Genomic DNA, 21,153 nt, shown 5'->3' with positions numbered 1-21,153 from the left:
GGCTGCACGTAAGGTAAAGCTCAGACAGCTCTTAAGAAATTGCAGCTCTGGAATGAGTGTCTGGGACCGTAACAGCACTCATTTAAATCTTCCTGCATGACACATTTATAGTTCTCCATGTAGTCAAAAGGGCAAAGGGATTGGTATGCAGAAAGCTGCTACAATGTGAGAAACATCATGCACTTCTATAACCTCTTGCACTCATACTGACATGAAGGTAATTGCTAACGGAGAGCAAACGTGCAACCTATTTCAAAGAGGGGGGGGGGAAATCAAAGAACGATCTCTGTAGTCATAGTCTCTGTGTCTCACTCCAAAATAAAATTCGCCACTATACTGAAGAGCTAATTTGAATAAAAATGATTTTATGAACTGTATTGCAAAGCAGCATTTAAATATTTAATTGAAAGATGCACATTCTTTGGCCATTTGCCTTGCAGCACAAATGTCAAGTAGGGCTCTTGACCACCACAAGCCTGCCCCTGCCTCACTGCTCCTCACCCGTCCCCAGCAAGGGACCCATCAGCCATGCCATACTGAGTCACACAGCAGAAGATGACAACTCAACTGCATAATGAGGGCACGCTAACGAATTTAAAGAGACAGCAAGAGTGCCTCATGATTGTTCACACGGCTCATGCTACAAAGTCCAGAGGATAAATTACCTAAACTTCTCTCCTCTGGTTTCACAATAGACCTTCAGAGAGTCCTCCAGTGTCACAATGGAGCACTCAAATTGAAACTCTTTTGTCTGAAATGATAGGAATTTAATTCCCACTGCATAAACTCTTGATGAAAGTGTTTCAAATGGCTATGAGTTATCAATGTCTGATTTCAGGCCTACAGCCACAGCAAGCCTCCTTGAAAGGGCCAACAAAGGGGCTCTAAGGAAAGGGCTGGCTTCCCTGGCCTTCCCTCCACCCAAAGAAACCTCCCTCAAGAGGGCTTTCTTTTTTTTCTTTTTTGGGGGGTAAGAAGGGTTTACTGCTGTTGACTTAAGTTATCAAGGCAGCGGAGGTTGCAGAAAAGCTGCAGGTGCTTGTGCCACAGCCCTCATGCACAGGCAGCTGCCTGTTTCAATGATGGAGACACATTTTGGAGCATACATGGGAGCCTCAGGACTTGTACCAGCATGGGTAAACCTGTGTCAGAGCGCAGAAGCCATTGCAGGTCTTTGAGACCCAGGACAAGGCTGGACACAGCCTCACTCTCCTCTGTACCCCAATGGCAGAAGGGACCACCTGGCCCTAAAAGATGGGGCCACCTGAAGGTGGACAACACACAAAAACCAGCCCTGCTGCACTTGACACAGCTAGCAGCCACCAAGAAACACAGAACCCCACCATAGCCCCTCTGCAGCCCTGAGGGAGGTGCCAGCCAAGGGTCCTGGGTGCTTGGAGGGAGCAGGCCGTACTGGGCAGGCCTGATCCTTCCAGGCAGGGGGAGCATCCCACAGATACACACAGACTTCCCAGGTCTGGGGTTTGTTTGAGTCCCGTTTATTTAAACCCAGGCTCACTTGCCTGTGACGTTGCCAAACACAGAAACCTGAAAAGTTGACACAACTACAGCTGCTGAACAGGACCAGACCACAGAAATTCCTCCATATGTTTTCCTTGCCAGATTTTATTTAGTGTGTTCCCCTCCTACCGTAAAAAAACCTCCATCAACCAGCCACATTTGCACCTTATGTAAACACGCAGGACAGCATTCACCAGCATCAGACAGTGAAGCCTGGGACAGTCAGGGCTTGGCAGGAGGTTATGCAAGCAAGTTTCTTGATGGCTGGAATCACAGAATCATAGAATTGCCTAGGTTGGAAGGGACCTTTCACATCATCGAGTCCAACCATCAAACTAATACTGACAAAACCGTCACTAAACCATGTCACTAAATCAAAGAGCCTGCCCCAAAAGGCCATGGAGCGCTGCCCAGCCCAGTAGCGCAGACCAGCTGCTGGGGCACGGTTCAGGCCCCTCACCCCTCATGGTGGCCTGTCCAGGATCCATGCAACACGTCCCTGCACAGGGCAGCTGCTGCAGGACAGGACAGCCAGGATTTCAGGGGTGGCCGGTGCCCATGCACCCACATCCTACCTCGGAGGAGTGGATGGAGCTGTTGATAAGAGACGTGCCTCCCACTCCAGGCAACACTCACCCACCTGCCCCATGTTAAACCCCTTCAGAGCAATAGCTGTGCACTGGTCCCTTGCTTTGGGACAAGTTTCACCCTGGAGACACACAATGTCTGTATAAAAGTGATAACATTAAACAAAAAGCTATATGCACAGGTAAGGAAAGTCTTGCAGAACAGAAACCTTACAGCAGTGCACCAGTAAGTCGCTGGTAATTAAAGTCATTGAGTTTATCCTCACTGTTTCTAAGGAAGTACTGTAAACTATTCCAAACTTAAATTATATACACAATATATTTATTAGATATATAAATTATTTCCCACTTGTGAATGCAGTTGTATAATTTGTTCACCCTTGTAGGAAGACCTTCAAATGCAACTCAAGGTAAAGCTCTGGGGTAAAAACACACCTTTCTTTAAACCATTAGCAACTGTTTCATAAAAATTCAAGAATATTTTTTATGAATTTCATAAAAATTCAATAATTACTTAATATATTTAACACTTCAGCCTAATAACAAATGACAAATAGCACTGGTTCACATATGCTGTACTCAATTACGTTGATTTCATTAACAGACTGCTTTCAATCATTAGCTAGTCCCAAGCCACATGTCAAGCTAAAAGCCCAGATTCTTAGGCGATATAACTTAGCATGGCACTTGAGTCAAAGGAAGTACGCCAATTTATACCATAGAAAAGCCAACCCAAAACGTGCATCCCATTAACAATGATACTCATGGGGATTCTGGCCACTGTGGTTACAAATAGCTGACAAAGCTGAAGTGTATTATTGTGCTGTTTGGAAGAATCAGTCAGACATTTGGCGCAGGGGGATCACTCCCCACCTATAGATAATTCAGTCAAAAAAGCAGCTTTCATAAAGAATTAGAACCAGTTTGTTTTCTGCCCATCGTGCCCCAGAGGATACTCAGAAACAACTTCAGTGACATTCTCAAAATAATCACAACACACATATTATCTTACCTTATTTTGTCTTTTCCTTATCACCTCTCCCAATTTAGTACTCAACTATACCAGTCTTTACAGAGATCCTTCTCTGATCTTGAAAATACTAATCTAGATCTGTTTATGACTTGAAGCTTGCTTTTCCCCCTCCTGTTTTCACTCTGCTACTGCAAAATAAATTGGGGGACAGAAGGGAAAACCATAACACACACTGAAATAAAACAAGTCCTTGAGGATGAAAAAAATAATACCACCAAATAATTACTCATTGACAAATCTTTCCCAGCAAACAGTTCAATGAATCTTCAGTGAATTTTACAAAGTACAGTTATAAAGACATTTTCAACTCAATTTTTTTCCAAAATTTGCTCATTTAAGTTAAAGTACTTTCTTTCTACTTGAAACGTCTGTGTATAGGCACCTACTAAATATAAGGTTATCCACATCACAAGTTTGTTATTATGAAGTGCAGGTCACTGCCATGCCATTTAAATCTTGAAAGCACTTTAATCAGAAGGTCATGTCATCATGGTTTTACAGGTGAAAAAATCCTGAAAAGCATAATGAATTAAGACCACCTTTCAGCTGATTAACTCATTATTTTTTTTCCCCAGTGTGCTATGCTCTGGCAATCAGAAAGCAACCCTGATATCTACCAGGCAAACGAACATCAGCACCCAAAAAAGGGATAGACCATACTTCCCAGTGGGTATAAAATGGTATTCTGTTCTATCAGTTTTAACAGGACACTATCAATTCAACATTAGTTTTTTCATTCACCGATAAAACTTGATAAACTTAATCCCAAATTTACATTGCTGTGAAATTCAGTATCTTATTTCTCTGACAAAATGTATCATTTAATAGAATCTTGCTGTGAAGTGACTGAAGGTAAACACCAGAGATTCTTGGATTAGTAGTACAAGGGAAGTTCTTAACCTAGCAGTACTTACTGATTTTCCAAACCAGACTGTAAATTTTAAGAAAGAAGACAGATCAATTCTAAAAGAGGAAAAACAAGAATCATACCTCTGTTGCACTTGTTATTCCTATACAACCTAGAATCTCAGAGAAAAAAGTTTACTGAATTACTAAAGCCTGAAGTCAAATACAATAAATTACAATAAAGGTAGTTGATCAGAATAGATAACATACATCAAGACTTAAAATTGCCCAGAGGTATTGCCTAAAGATGGTTATTTTTATAAAGTTTTAATTAACTATGCAAAAAAAATATTTTAACTAAACAAAAATAAATGTCATTAGTCTCAGACCCTGACATTCAGCCCCGGGAATGGAAAAATTTCTTTCCTCTTCCAAGCTAATGTATTTATACAATCACACTGCATTGCAGACTATATTGCAATAGTACAAGGAGAAGAGGATTACTCCTGGGACCAACAGAAACAGAGGTGGCACACACAGGACATTCTTTTCTCTGATGACATAATATTCTTCTTGATTGCAACATTAGTCTACATTCCGGCAGCCTGTGCATCTATGGACATGCTCAACGGTACCTCATCCATAGAATGGATCTGTAACCTCCTTTTTTTGCCAATGACATTTGCTTCAGTCAGAAATTTTCAGCACACAGGATCAGCCCCAAAGTAAGAACTGATGGTTTGGGCATAGTACAGCTGTAAGCAGAGATTACGAATTCCTGAGAAGGCTCATGTTGGCTCAAACTAGTGTGAGCAGTGGGTACCCAGTGCCAAATGCAAATTTCGCCGTATTCTAATGGAAATCAAAGAAACAATATCCATGGCTTCAGGGGAAGAGCCACACAGAATACCTTCATGGAATAAGCACGCAAGTCTTTGTTGCAAAATGCACGCCTAAAAAGATCTCTCCCAGCATGTTTCATGCTGCTGAGTGGGGAGGTGCCCACTGCAATAATGAGGGAGCAACAGCCGCAGAGCCAGAAGTTCTTTGATTTTGTTAAAGAATAACTTCACATGTTATGAAGGAAAGGTGCCTCCTCCTCCTCCCAAGAGCCATATGCCCTAACGGCAACACAAATCACAGCTCTGTCCTTGCACTGAAACAGCCGCACCAAGATGGAAATGTTGCTCAAGGACACACTAGAACAAAACAATTGACACTGACTGCAGCATCTGCTGGGCATAACCACCATAATAAATTTCAATCTCATTTTAATTTTTATACGTCAAAAGCTATTAGGTCTTAGATATTTGAACCTTAATTATTATGGAGGCAATTAGCTCCCATGACCAGAGGGCTTTGCCTGAACAATTGCGATGAGCACGCTGTTTTCTACGGCATAAAAAATAAATATCCTAACACATCTGTAGCTGTCTGGGACCTTATAGTTGCCACTGTGCTTCACATTGGTATCTTGGCTTTGTGCCAGCTTGCAAAAGATAGAACTTATTGGCATGTACTATATGGCCTTATATATTTGTGTAATTTAAGATTATCTCCTAAGGTATTCTGGAAATTTGGAATTTCAAAATTTAAGTATTTCCTGCTGTAGAGAGATTAAAATGGATTTAAATATTCTTTCAGAGAAAAGTATTTTGGTATGCTATCACCTATAAAGACAGCTATAATTAGACAACAGCTCCAAGTACCCTGTAAAGTGGGATTTCTAGAACTGACAAAAAAGCCCCACATTTGGGTTTTGAGATATAAAAGTATTCCATGGATTTTTATTCAAAGGAATTTCATTAATATATATTGCTTTTTAGTACCTTTTTTCAATGCATTACTACTTAATAGAAGTATGCATTTTAATTCTCAGCATATTTTTTTAGTTTTCCCCTAGCATGTTTGATCTGCAGTACAGCCTTCCCCCGAGCTTTGGTGAGCTGATCTGACCTCCACAAACAGGGCTGCTGGCTGAGCACGGCAGCTGAACAGCAGGGGACAACAGAGCTGTTTTAGAAAGTGTTTGGGGATCTTTCTGGGTACAAATGATACATAGTAAAGAGCTACTGAGCATTCACAAGCACACAGTGCTTGGCATCCTTGGTACCTCACAAGTTTCTCAGTTGCTTTTACAAGCAAGGGTGAAATTCAGGAATGGCCGGTGCTCATTCTCAACCAAGTCACAGGGAACGTTTTTAATTCCTATATATTTGCATTTTACACAGTGTTCTTTCAATGTCAACCACTGTCTCTTCCATAACTAATTGAAATATAAACTGTTTAGTGCCTCATTTTACATTAAAAGGTTTGATTTAGATTACTTCTGCTGATAAATACTATTTGCTAACAAAATTAAGGGCTGATGACTTCCAACTCAAGTTTTTGTTGAACCAAAGGCAACTAATAACATCAAAGCTCTGAATCCAAAGGAAATGCTCGATTTCAGCCAAAGAGACTTCTGTTTATTTTAAAAACTCTTTTTTCCCAGGCTCCATATCATGCATTGTCACCCATTTTCTTCGCTGGGACTCACCGCATCCACTACAGGGACAGAACTATGGCACTATGAAGAAATGTAAGGTACACACTGGTTGTGCAATCAATACAAGGGATTAGCACAATGTGCTAATGGATGCTCTAACTTTTTATTTCCTTGCATTTTTCAAGGGGTTTTTGTTGTTTAAGGGATATTTTCTGCAGCATGCTGCCAAGGAAAATGGGCTTGAACACACATACATCTGAGTGACTGGCTTACCTGGTGCAACTATTCTGCTCCAATTTCTTCATGCAAGATGAAGCAGTGCCGGGACCAAGTGACTCCACACACAAAGTTATGGACCCTGGGCCTCAGTCCCAGGGACAGCTAAGGAAGTCCCCTTCACACTAGTTGTTGGGACCAGGGGGGGACCTCTCTTCGCAGGTGACTGGTCTGGGCATGGTCTGCAAGGTCCACAATAATTAGAAGCCTCCTACCCAGCCTGAGGATACATAATCCTCTAGTCTTCCTGGGAGTGTGCACACAGGCACAACTATTTTCATTCCAAACCTCTTTATGAAACCCAGCTCTCTCCCTGTTTTCCTCGCATTATAGTCAGCCTTGAGGTCCCTCCTTCTTGAAGCAAATCCAAGGGGAACTACAGGGTGAAGGCCCTGCACCCAGGGCAGCTCAAGCCCTGTGCTGCCCACCAACGCCCCTAGAAACCCTCCTGTCCTCCCTGTCACCAGCACTCTCCTCCCAAGGTGGCGGTTTTATTCTTTTTAGGGAACTCTTTAAAATGGTTTGAGACAGATATTCTTAATGAAAATCCAAAACTAAACAGAAATAGGCAAATTTAATTAATATTAAATGTTACTCCACTGTATGTAGAAGACAGCCATATACTTTCTCCTAGAAAGGTTGTTAGAGCAGAAGCATGAAGCTGACTGAAATACATGACCATTTTTAGATGGGATGCAAGAACTTTCTGAATAACAAGATGCCCTTTACTTGAACCATGGCTTGAAAAATGTCACCGGTGCAAATGCTAAGAAAAAAAAATATACCACCAACATATCTGACAGGACATAACTTCCACCGCTCTCAGAATACATTAGTCTTACAATGCCACTTTACCAGTAAGCAAATAAAATTATGCCAAAATACATCCAACAGCAAAAATGAACACTGCAGAAGGTCCTATTTAAAGCTGGCTCAGTTTAAAGTTAATTCAATTGCTTTAGCCAATTTATATTCTCCACCTAAGACTCCTGGACTTCAGGAAATGAAGCATTACAACGCTTTAACAACATTCTCCACTTGCATCTGCCCTTCATATTTCTATTAGCTCCTCTGCACACATTTAAAGCATAAATCCTCACTGACATAAATGGGCTTTCCATGCACGTAATAAAAAAAAAGAAATCATATGCAAGAGAGATCCTCTCTGAGGCTGAAAGCTGGGAGCAGCCAGTGCCAAACACCATGCAGTGTCTGCTGCCTGAAGGCAGCTGCTGTCCTGCATGGCTAACATCCCACCATGCTCCCAATGGATCCCACAGCAAAGCTCTCATTAACTTCATAGGTGCAGGACAGGACTTTTACAGTTATGTCTTGAGAAAGAAATGAAAACGTGCAACTCTCAAATTTAAATATTAGAATAAGACTCAGTCAAACTCTCTAAAGCAGACTGGGATACAGTCACGTGCAAGCCTTCTGCAAGCAGTTTACTCTTACCTAACTTCAGTATTAAGCATTTCTTTTTCTGTTGTTTTTTGTTTGTTTGTTTTTCCCATTTCTGTAACACTACATGAAGAAAAAGTAAACAAAATGCTTCATCTTCACATAGCATGCTTGTTAGGGCGTTAGTTTATTTGCTGCACTTCACTTCTGGAAAACACATCATTAAGCCTCCATCTCTCACCAATGAGCACTATATCTAACTATACTGAAGCTATTAAGTTGTGCCCCACACAAGACTTCACACGTGTCCTTTTCGTTCATTTCATGAGGAGAGAAAGAAGCAGAAAAACAACCTCTCAATTCACAGTACAAAATATGTAACGCTTAAAGATAACAACAGAAAACCTTTAATGAAGCAAGAGGAAAATAAGCTCTGTGCTTCACATTCACATTAAAAATGGTGGGGAACAGTAGGCTGGGGAGCGATGGTACAGTTTAGCTTGTCTCACTTGTTTAATTTGTTTCTTTATTAAAGTTAATGGCCATCTTAATATTACAGGCTCACAAAATAGTAATGAAGACCAGGCAGCTAGCTGGTCTTGTATTTACAGCTGGATAATCCTCTACTCAAAACAACCATTCCTGACCACGCTATAGCTGTGAAGACAACATTTTTATTAAGCTTTATAAGGATAAAGTTAAGTGGTTTTAAGAATATGTGCAGCTTCCAACCATCTACAGTTTCAGTAACCGAAGTAGCAATAAATGTCCAAGAGGAGTAGGGTTTTTAAATTATCTATGGAAATGCTAGATTGTTAACAACCCATTTATGTCATCTGGATTTTCCCATCTCCGAAAGTCTTAGGGCACATTTTCAGCCCTTTTAAGTCAACAGGACAGTAGAAACATGAAAAAGGACCTTTGTTTCTAGGTATTAAAATGAGAGACAAAGTCCTCTTTGCATAAATGTTGACTGATTCAATACCAAGACACATAAAACCAGCCCACACATAGTAACAGGGAGGCAGAGAGGGGACATTCACCTACTCTTCAGCTGGCCACAGCAAAAATTGGGGGTTTTGGGAGCAATGAAGGGGAAGAGGTACAAGGCTAGGGTTGCCACTACTAAAACCATGCTGTGCGGGCTGCATGAAGCCGAGGATGGTTCATCATTTTAGGCATTTTCTGAACGTTGAGGGGCCACCAGGCCCAGGAGATGGGGAGAACACTGTCTCCTGAAAGCTAAAGCAATAATGTATTTTGCCATCACCATGGCTGAGCTGATTAGAATGGGATACAAGTGACAGAGGTCGCATAGGGCAGAAATGCGGGGCAAAACAGCTTAGGGAAGTGTAATGAACAGCAGTCTAAGTTTTAGACAGTCCAAGTTTCAGAAGTGCAACGACCAATATAAGCAGCAACACAACAGGGACAAGCAGAAATGGGGTATTTTGCAAGCATGTGGTAAGAGACAGTCCTGCTGCAAGGGCTTTGCAATCAAAATTAACAAGGCAAGAAAACCAAAAATAGGCAGTAATATCTGAGTAGACATTATTCCTAAATGAGTGTCTTACACAAGGAATTAGAATCAGGCCTAGCAGGGCAATTTTAAGACTGAGTTTTATTTATTTAATAAGCATCCCAATGAGAAACTTTTTATTTCTATGAATCATAATCAGATCATGATCAATATTACTCGCTCTTCATCCTATAAACTTATTATGACTTTTTCCCTCGCAAACTAACTTCCAGTGTCTGCTACACTGGTGCAAATTCTGTTGCTCAAAGCACGTTGAGAGAATTTCAAGTGCACAGAGATTTATTAGTAGGGCCCACTGTTGATGGCATGCATTGTCCCCAGTGATGCAAGTTACTTTTGGGAAAAGAAGAAAAATGGGACAAAGACAGAGAGGTGAAAGTGAAAATGAAAACTCTTGGCAGCTGCCAGCCGGCCCCAGGAGAGGGCAACAGGTTGCCCCTGTGAAAGGGCAGGCTGCAGGAATGCAGAGCCAGCCTCTTGGCACTGCACAGGTTGGAGCCCCTCGAGCACTACCCCACTGCCCCAGAAGGTACCTCAGGTCCAGTTAATAGGTGTAACAACTTCGGGCATCTCCCAGTCTCGAGCTTGGTGGGTACCTGCCAACACTACGCTGCACCAGGGAGGCCCAGTCGTGGCCCCTTTCTGCTACACAGGCCCCGAATAAACCCCACCGTAATCACCACCCGGCAGCAAGCTTAGTACAGGAACAATTTTCTTTTTGCCTTGTGACTGAAGCGATTTAGTTATTCTGAAAGCTCCATTTATTTATATTACTTCTATTTTTTAAATCTCTATCAACATGTGCAAGATTTGATTTTAAAACGTCTGTACCACTCTAACACCATTTATACAAATTGCAAAACCAGACTTTCATCAATCCTCAACTAAGATACACCATTACAGAAATTTCAACATCATATCTTCTACAAAACCCGAATTAATAATGTCATCAACTCAATCCAATAACACAGGCAAGCAATAAGTATCACGCTCGCAAACACCATATCATTAATATACATTTTCCCATTTAATAAAAGCGTAGTCTTAAGAATGCGATTATTCACACTCTTTATGCTCTTCTCATCGCAGTTTCCCAGGCTGCTGAGAAAAGCTTGCCCACTGTTGGGAAAGGGAGGAATAATATCGCCTGACCCAGGTGGATAAGAACGAGCTACCAATTATTCAGCACTGAGTTCACTTTGAAGAGCCTTCCAATAGAAAAAAAAAAAAAAAATTAAACCTATGACACCACTTCAAAAATCGCAGGCAGCATTTTTAACCTCTGTCCTTTTGCATTACTGCAGCAGTGCCTGGAAAAGCTACAGCAGAAGAGAGAGAGAGTAATTTAAGCAGTTCCCTTCATGCCACCACCATAGCTCAAAGGGACAGAAATCAAGAAACATTAGAATCAGTGTAAGCAGATTAGAACATTAAGGAAGAATAAAACACATAGAACTTAAACAAAATCTGTTAAAAGGCACATAGAAAGCACACATTTCTGAGCAGAGAGCAACTTATTTTCTGGAGATACTCCAGATTTTCAGTTTCCATCTGGTGGCAGTTAGTGCTGTGATAGGGGAAGAAGAGGTTTCCAGCTGAAACACAAGAGTGCACATTTGACATGAAAGGCCTACAAGTGGGACAGCCACGGTCTAATCAAATCCTTAGGATCTGAACAAGGATGGACACTTTTTTATATACACAAATCTAAATCACACTCATGCCTGTATACAGAAACATGTTCTATTTAAATAAGAGCAAATTAGGAACCTGTGATTGAAATTGTGGTCCAGCTAGGAAGAACTAAAGACTTATTCTCACTCTTTGTTTGTCCTTCCCCAGCACAGGGTGGTTTATCTTAAGCTGAGACTTGCCATTTAGAGGTATACAATAAACCAGATAGGCTTTTTCATTCTTCAGAGCAGCTACCGACCATAACACTTGGTGCTCCAGCATTCACAAACATTTCGTCTGTTTCAGGGAAGAGGCAAGACGCACATGGGTGCTCAACCACAGCTGCCAGAGAGATGTCAGCTCTCTACAGCTCTCTACAGCCCTCTGGGCACTGTATCCCACTGCCTTGCCCCAGCAGTCTCAGCTGGAGGAGGATGAGAAGCTGTGGTTCCTCTGGGGCCAGGGACCTGCCTCTTACCTAACGTACACCATCGCTCAAACAAAAGCAAACAAACCCTCAGGAAAAAACAAGAGTCCAAGTGCTTTATTGTACCCAGAAATCCTGCTCTGTTTTAGGCTGCCTGCTGAGTGGGGCTGTGACAGTGGCTGTTCCTCCCCATTTGCAAACAAGACTGGTGGGGAAAGGAGGAGAAGGGGGGCAAGAAGGAAGGCAAGGAGGAGCCCCTTGGAAACTACAGCCTCTGAGTCAACTTCTGCTTCAGTGACCAACCAGCAGCACAAACTCCAAAACATGCACAGCTAAAGCTCTGTGCTGCAAATCAACGCAAATCCCATCTATTTCTCCTGCTTGGTGAAATCATGCTCACGAGTCGTGAAGGGTGAGTGCAGTGACAGCAGAGCCAGCCCAAGCAGGCAGGTGTGGACACGCAGTAACAGGAGGAACCAGTCTTAAGCCTTTTGCTGTAAGTAAAAAATATATTTTGGGAAACATAAGGCCAACAAAGTTGCATCAGGTCTAGAATTTGGTGAGAAAGAGAAGCTCTCTGAATTTGTTCAATTATTTAACTTTCCAGATTTTTGTGGGGGTCTCTATAGATTACTTCAAGACATTTCTCTGCTATTCTTAAAACCATCCTATTCAATTACAGAATGAAATTGGATCTCAGCAAGAGTTTTGTTTCTTCAGGATTCAGCAGCTAATGCTAAATGAAAGAGAAAAGAGAAGCCCGTCTTGTGAGGAAAGGACAAGGAAAAGAGCAATCGCATGAGAAAACCAATGCCCAGATCTCTGAACAGCAAAGCAATTGCATGTGTCAAGTTCCCATAACACGATGGTGCCAGCTGAGGCTTATGTTAAAACTGTGCAATAAAATTAGATGTCTGGAGTCTCTGTCAGAAGAATGATGCTATCTCATTAATGGGATTACATAGAAAAATTGGAGGGATTTCAGTCAAGAGGAATAAAACGATTAAGGATCAAAAGAGTGTGACTCATGAAAGAAAGTAAAAACTAGATGCTGTGCTCTTGCCTGAAAAGCCCATGTCTCAGAACCAGAGAGGCTCAGTGGTACCAGTGACACCACAGCATCTGCCCCTTTGCATCTGCAACAACAGTGATAGATCAGACCACACAGAGTGAAAACTCGTATTATAACATACTGACTTTGTTATGGCAACAGTATTATCATCTCACTCAGCAAGGAACCAATAATCAGAGGGGAAAGAGGAGAGGAAGGCTAATTACCATAAACAACTGGAGGATAAAAACCCTATAAGAGAAGAATACATTTAGTCAGAAAAAAATGCAGAAGAAATAGAAAGAGATTGTTACTAGAGAGACTAGGTAAAGTTAGAGCCTTTCAGGTATGACTGGAGAGGATTTCTTAGCCATAGGAACAACATATATGTGGAATCATGTTCCCAAGGTGGGTACTGAAAATCACAATTGCTGACGGATGGCCACCACCCCAAAAACACCACCACTGTAAGATTCCAGCACTGGCAGGAGGTGAACAAGCTACAGGGGGAAGGGGAGAAGGATAAACAGTGCAAGCAGGAAAAGGGGAGCATTGTGGCAGCAGATATTCCCTAGTCACCACTACTATGTTACATTGCAGGAAAAATAAATGAATAAGTAAAAGAGATCTCTAAATATAGAATGAGATCCTCTTCACTGAGGGGGTAAACATCTCTCTGCAATCCATCTTTTACAGCTGAAGGACTGTAGGTTAAGTGAAAAGGTTCATTTAAATTCTGCACACATTCACAGAGATAAACCGATTTCAGAAAGCGTTATTACGTCTGAACTCTCTCTCACTAGGGGTGAAAGCCATATACTTTGTGGACCATTTTTATGATAGCTAATATTCTCTAAAAATTCATTAGATGTCAACATAAAGGACAAAAGACACCACCGCGGAAGAGCAGATGCTACAAGCTACCATACAAAACATATTAGGGTCACTTGCCCTGCATTCCTCCTCATCAGCACAGGGCAGCACTGCTTCAACACCCAGCTGCGGTCTTGTTGCTTGACTATTGTAACAGCCAAGAAGTCAAACAAAAATTATAGTTCCCAAGAAGAAACTTTGCTGAGGAAGTGCCAGTCCTGGAGGTGTCCAAGCAAAGCCCTTCATAGCAAGCCCACAGCCCATGACATCAGCATAATATGCCAAGAGAAGCAGGGAACACACCAGGAAGCAATTTAGAAGCAGGGAACACACCAGGAAGCAATTTATTCCAACCACATCTCACTCACATCAGATTCTCCAACAAGGAAGAGTGTGTGTGCACATGTGTGTCTGTGCATACTGGCACAGGATGGGGTTAAGACATTTAATTGCAATTTGAACCCTATCCAGTACATGTAGCATCAGGCAACAGCTCTCCAAGAGCTGACAATTTACAGAGCAGCAGAGGCTGAAGTACAGTTCTCTCCATTTTCACCAACACCCTCAAGGGCAGGTGAATACTCCTGACAATTGACAGCCCAGGTGGGGAAAGGGGATTTGGCCACCAAGTCCTGACTGGCAGCACAGCCAGACTGGTCCCCAGCTGATTCTACCAGGCTGCTCATGGCTCTGCAAAGGCAAGGCAAGCTCTGCAACCAAGGAAAACGGCTCCAACAGAAGATGCAAACAGAGCAGATTTGTTTGCTATTTTTATATGGTTTCTCACCACAGAACACACTCGAAGCTCTTAAGCCATCAAACTTTGAAGAAGAGCTTTTTCAGAAGCTGTGCTTGGATGAAACTGGGCAAATTCCTCTTGTTGCTTAGGCAAAGGAAGATCTAGCAGTCTCCTCTCTGCTCTCCCCTCCTCCTCCTCTTTTTTTTTTTTTTAAAATAATAACCTCAAGTTTTAAGCTGCAAGCCTGTTTCAGTAGGTATATACCTCTGTTAGTACAGATTGATAAATGCAAATACACGGCATTTGGCCCTTCATCTCCAATCTCAGCACCAGCATTTAGAGAAACAGTGATGGCGTTTATGAGTGATGTTCATTGCAGGTTGCTAGAAATTCTCTATGACCAGTATTGAGCCATGTATTGAGTCATGCAGCCAAACCCTTTTTTACTGAAGCCCAGAATTTCTGTCAGAAAGGTTCAGTGCCTTTTTTGATTTACAAATTTTATAGTAATAGTAGCAGTTACCAGGGTTTCCAGAACAACAACAGTAACCATGCTGGTTACTTTGGCCTCTTTAGAATCCTCACACACATGGAACACATCCACAAGAGTCTCATTCCTTAAGTTTATACTCTCAAGTACCTTGCATCCAGTGTGAGTCCGGGTCTTCATGAGGGGAGTTGTGGTGCACAGCTCAATGGCTTCTGGTTCGTGGAAGATCACTGTCGGGAGAGGTTCTTTCCGAAGAGTTAGGACATTCAACTTAGTCTTTAACATGGTCTGAAAGTGCTAAACAGAGAAAGAAAAGCAATTATCTCCAGTTGTAAAGCAGAAAAGTGAGAGTTAATAGTTGGACGTGTCTGCATTTTTCACTTGCTGTTCAGTGCCTTGGAAGTTTCCATGGGGACAGTTAACAAGTTCTACAACTTAAAACTGAATATCCGTTATTACTATTAGCAATGTGGAGACTGTTTTTAATTAAAAAAAGATATACACACACAGAATGAGAGGATACATTAGAATCCATGTATGTCCCAAAAAGGATCTAAATTCAACTTCTAATCACTCCCAGGCGTATTATAAAACTATTAATAGATTAATGACAATATGAAGGAAAGAACAGGGGATCAAAGACCATTGAAAGAACTATGGATTCATCCATTCTCGTTTTCTTTCCTCTGTACTTAAATCTCATGCCGTTTGCCTTTGTAGGTGTTAAAAAGTTCAGGTGTTAAAAAGCTCAGTAGGAACTGAATGCCTCATCGGTTTGTCCTTAGCATATGAATTTTAAATTCTCTTCCTTTGTAAGCAATAGTTCCTCTAGTCTCTAATGTAAATGCCACTGCTGGTACTAACCAATAGATGTCATTCAAAACTTGTCACTTGCTGTAAAGGACAAGAAATAACTCCCCAGGCTTAGGCGAAGAACTATCTAAGTAGACAGTAATGTTGCTGAATGAAAAATTTCTCAGCAATTGCTTAGAGCTAAGAAAGCCAACCCTTGAAAGATTTCCACATCAATTTTTTGGAATCAGGAGAGTCAGAGACAGTTTTCAACACTTGCATGTTTCTTTGAACTGACCTTCATTTGAGAAGCTGAACATTTTTGCTTGCTACTATGTATCTAAGGGGGAAAATATGCAGATATGAAACAAATCAATACAGTATTCTCAGCTAGTAAAATACTGCAGCACTGTCTAAAGAAATGCGCATTTAATAAAGCTTCATAACTTGATCCTTATAAATCAGCACTTATTAGATGCATGTGCAATGACTCCAGATTACTTTTATCAAAACCAAACCATTTGTTCTGCCTTTTGATGGCAGATTCTTAACTTGTTTTGCAGTCACCCCTTTCTTCTGCCTCCCCTTCACTTCTGCAAGGCAGACAAACATTACGGGATCTGGCTTGCAGAAAGATAGATGCTAAGTGATTTCCCAGAACTGTACAAGAAGTCTCCATCAGAGCTAGAAAATCAACTCAGGTCCTTGCTTTTCAGTCCTGTGCTTTAGGTGAGGAAAGTGCCTATTAAACCTGTTATTTATACACACAGCATGAATCAACTATATAGATATTATGCTGTTTTCATATGGATTTTTGTGGATTCAAGTATTTCATTGAAAATGCATGAGAACTTCTTGGAAATAAAATTCCTACTTAATTCATAAATACTTTATCATTAGCTAACTAAAAGCCCATTAATACACTTCTTAAATAGCTTAATCCTTAGCTCATCAGTGTTTAGGTCCAATAATTGTTATGATACTGGATCTACAGCACCTTAAACACTCTCATAAGCATATTCAAGGCATAAACACTAACAGTCTGTGAAAATAGTACTTGTTTTCCTACCTCATGCGTGAAGTTACAGCCTGTTACAGCAATACTTTAGGGTGTCCATGCTGTTTGTGCAAGCATTCAAGTTTCCATCCCAGCAAAGAAATCTACTCATATTATTTTTCATCTTGCTCATGTTACACATTATCCCATTCACTCTTCCAAACACAGCTCCAGCAAAACAGAGTACTCCATTTAAGATGACTGTACATTAAAGAGTATTCCTTGATACATGTTTCAGAAGACAACAGAGCTCTTTGCCAGCCAGGATTACTAAACTCACTGAGAAAATCTATTTCACTTTACCTTTCAGTTGGGATTAACAGCTTTTTGTTTGGAGTTTCCTAGGCTTCTCTGGTGAAGTTGTTAGCAAAGGCAAAACAGCAGATAACCAGGCATGATGAGTGTAAAGCAAGCTCAAAGTTTGAAATCCTGAGTTTAAAGGAGCACTGTTGGTTACCAACCACAGTGCTGGGCTTGCTGGTCCCACTAATTGCTGTCTACTGCAACTGTAACTCTCTTAGCTTGCGTCGCTTTTATATATAAGCTCTAGATCTGCTAACTAACAGCTGAGGTTGGAGGGGAAAATATGCATAAGGGAGAGGATATGCAGGTCGTGGAAATTCCCTGCCTGTGACCAGCCCCTTTTCACGCATGGGGAAATGCTGCCTCCAAGGTCATCTGCTGCCTTGTGTGTGCAGGGGATGGGAAAGGAAGGCAGAGGTGGAAAACTTACCTATATATATATTAACATGAAGTTGTACTATTTTGCTGGTGGACTAATTTTGGATTAAACCAGAGATAATGGTTGTGAAACACCAGGTTGAAGATGACCCCATCCCAGCATTTTTCTTCTCCCTCCCTGTGTGCTGAAAGAGCTCCATTTCCACAGATCATTTATTTACAGAGGTTCTCAAATAAAGAACAGTGCTTCCATTAGATACTCAATAGATGACAAAACTCTATTTAGTCCCTCTGAGTATTGAGCAATATTCAAAATGGTTGTTCTCCTCTGCTCGCATCTCTATCACCTTCAGTGGAACTACTGACACAGAGAGCAAAATTTGACCAAAATGAGGAAAGCTATGACAACGATGTACCTTTTTTCCCCATGTTTTAACAACCACATATACACAGTCTTAAACAAGGACAGGACTACCCTCTGCCTTACAAAGGCAATTCAATACTCGTACGAGCAGCAAGTTGGAGTGGTTGGGTGCCAAAAACACTAGAGCACAATTGGCAGCAAACAGATAATTAGTTGCCAGAGAAGTGCAGGACGAATTGGGGGTGGACACAGAAATAGCCTTTTTCTTTGGACTGCGTGGGTAACGCAGACAACGCTGCGTTCCCTGCACACAGGTCATATGATGGCTGCCATAAGAAAATTAAGTCTCTGCCAGGAGACATCACGCAGTGAGCCCCCAAATAAGCAAGTTATTTAAACACATGCCTAACTTTCACTGTGTGAGCAGTCCCAGTAAAGCACACGTGGGTAGTCAATGGGATTATTCATGTGCTTTAAGCCAAGAACAGGATAAAGTGCTTTGCTGAACCCATTTCTTAGTTTCCACTCCAAACTGGCATCTCCTGCGGAAACTGCTGGCAAAGGCTGACCTATAACAGTAGCCAATGTATTTTTTGAGAAGAGGCATTGGATCTCCACTGCTGTGAACCCAGAATATTTCTTTAAAGTGCTTTAAGTTCACAAAGTTCTTGAAAAGCATGACTTTGGCAATTCACTGAATAAAGGTTCAGGGAACATTATACCATTCACATTTCATGTGCCAAAACCACTAGGTTCGTTTGGTAGTTCTTATACTTAAAATCATCAAAAGAAGAGATTCTTAACTGGCATGAATGTAACAGCTCAAAACTGCACATCATTCATCCTTGATCCATTTAGATGGTGATACTGATACAGACTTTACGTTTGAAAGAAATGCAAGGAGCAACATAACAGTAAGAAATTGGCAGCAAGTTTTAAAATTCCTTAAGCAAACAAAATAGCTCAATTACCAAAGGGTCAGAGCTGTAATTAACACTGCATTTTCCTACTTGCTGAATATGAAACTATTCAAAATAAAATTTAAGTAAAGCCTCTAATAACATCAGAAAATTATCTTAATACAAAACCATAGTTTCGCTTATTCAAGGATTCAAGTTCCACCCTTTTCTTCTGCTTAGTTTACCAGTCTTGACAGCATCCTTTCCCCCTGTAGAAGAAAGCTGAAGGGTACATAACTGGTAGCCCAAACCCTTAGCAGGCCAAGACTGTCACTACAGAGGTACAATACATACTTTCCCTCTTGGTAACTGTCAAAGTGCTCCCTATTTCAATGAAAACCCTGTCATCACTAACCCTTTTCGCTACAGGCTAACTGAACGTAAGAATCAAGAACTTCTAAATTGCTTTCAACATATACTTTGTTATCAGCTCAACAGTCACACATTAGCTCTAGAATAACTATTTCACAACATTCAATTTGCACATTTTAGGTGCTACGGATTTAGTCCAAGCACAATTTCTGTTGCTGTTAAAACTAAAAATTGACATTGTTTTGGTTTAATTTGTCAGCAAAAATACAGTGACTTCCACAACTCAGGCCAAACGTCTTGGAGAGAACAACTGTGGCTCTACACAACTAAACATGCCTTGGAGGAGAAAAGTATGGACTGACAATTTGTAATAATAGTAATGCTTAGTGCTTCTGTACAGCTCCTCATCTTCAGGTCCTAAGTAAACAGTCACTGCTGTTCACAGTACTGAGTACCCAGCAGTCAAGCCTGGGCTAGCGGATCTTTTCATTCTCAGGATGGAAATAAAAAAAAGACTCAAATTCAATAAATCTAAGAAAGGATTATATATTGGATGTGAATATTAAAAAAAAAAAGTCAAGAAAGAGGGGACTGTAACTCATTGTAACCTGTAATCCAGCAATAGGGGATGAGCAGAACGAACACGGTTTACAATCTAATTGGTTTGCACCACAGTGAACGGAAATAAGAAAGTCTTCAGCACCTTAGCTCTCAGCACTCATTATCTCTAAATATCAGAATTAGAACCAACACATGACTGCAGAAACTGGCATCACATTTCCAAATTACCTGTATTTGGCCAAATTTTGCCAAAGACACACATTGAGTGCAAAGCCCAAAACGTTAGGATGCTAATTTGTGAAAAAGAGTTATTCTAAAAGTTCAAAGCTTCTGAAAGAAGGTTTTTCCAGAATGAGAAGCCATCCTCTGTGCAGCTCATGCTAAAGCACCTACAAAGGAATTTCCACATGAAATCCATGTTTGAGCATCAGTGAAAGATCAGGAAAATTCAAAACTAACTAGTTTACTACTTCAGTTCAAGCACTTCCTCTGCCTTTCAGATCTATTTAGTTCTGGAATGAAATCATAATTTTTCAACAGCATCCCACAGCAAGACACAGCAGCCTAGGAGGGGAAAGACACAACCAAGTGCAACAAATGACAAGAGAATTTTTGAAAGTGCAAATGTGCCTTTTCCCCTACTCCCAGTGGAATTTGACTATCACTGTACTCAGTCTCCACTCTCTTACTCATGGTCACAGGGGATGACAACACAGTAGTCCTTCAGCACTATGGTTACACCACCAGTGACATGAGCACAGCTGTGATCTAAGGACCACTCTACACCAAGCCTCTGGCCTTTCAACAAGAAAAGAATTCTGATACCGCTCATACAAAAACTGTTCCATTTCAAGTCTTTGTTCTGTTTAAAGCAAATGCCACCCAGTACAGATAAAAGTCACATCTGATCCATTTCTTGTTAAACAAATATTACTAACACAGTTTAAATACTTTCCCCTTCCCCATATTAAACTTTACCATGCTCTATTTATTTATCCTTTACTAGCAGTTCATATAAACATTGCACTGAACACTGCAATAAAACCTACTACAGAAGGGATGGAAGCACTTATCAAAGTCAGAAATCATCCCATCAGCAGCCTGCTCTGTAACACAAAACTGACTGGCATGCACAAATGCAAGATCATGTCACAACTCTTCATACTCAAGCCGATCCAGCTCGAGTAATCTTCTTGAAACCAATCCAACTCCAGAAATCTGGTTATTAAAAGCCTATCTCAACTAGCATGTCGAAAGCTCTATTTTGCCAGCCTATCAAATTAAATCCATTCAATCTCTTTCAGGTAACAGATGTTACTTAGGTGAAAAAGCAGGTAACTCTGTCTGAATGTATGTCTCTTGATTGCAAAGAAATGGCAAGGGGCACAAGGGGATGACAGACTTGCCTGCAGGTACCCTGTAACACATTTTGGAGGTAGAGGAGCTTTGGCAGGCCTGCAGCACAACACGGTATGCCGACA

General features: G+C 41.1%; 1 protein-coding gene across 1 annotated transcript in view; it reads right to left on the bottom strand.

Moving 5' to 3' along the window:
• Positions 1-21,153, bottom strand: part of PID1 (phosphotyrosine interaction domain containing 1) — a 74,759-nt gene that overhangs the window by 39,057 nt on the left and 14,549 nt on the right. Inside the window, exon 2 of the mRNA XM_014951740.1 lies at positions 15,097-15,243. Coding sequence (XP_014807226.1) covers positions 15,097-15,231 — 135 coding nt within the window. The 5' untranslated portion in view covers positions 15,232-15,243. The remainder of the gene's footprint in view (positions 1-15,096; positions 15,244-21,153) is intronic.

The sequence above is a fragment of the Calidris pugnax genome, unplaced genomic scaffold, assembly GCF_001431845.1.
Source record: "Calidris pugnax isolate Ruff unplaced genomic scaffold, ASM143184v1 scaffold197, whole genome shotgun sequence".
NCBI lineage: Eukaryota > Metazoa > Chordata > Aves > Charadriiformes > Scolopacidae > Calidris > Calidris pugnax.
The sequence above is the reverse complement of the archived record's forward strand: the minus strand, read 5'-3'. Positions and strand labels throughout refer to the sequence as shown.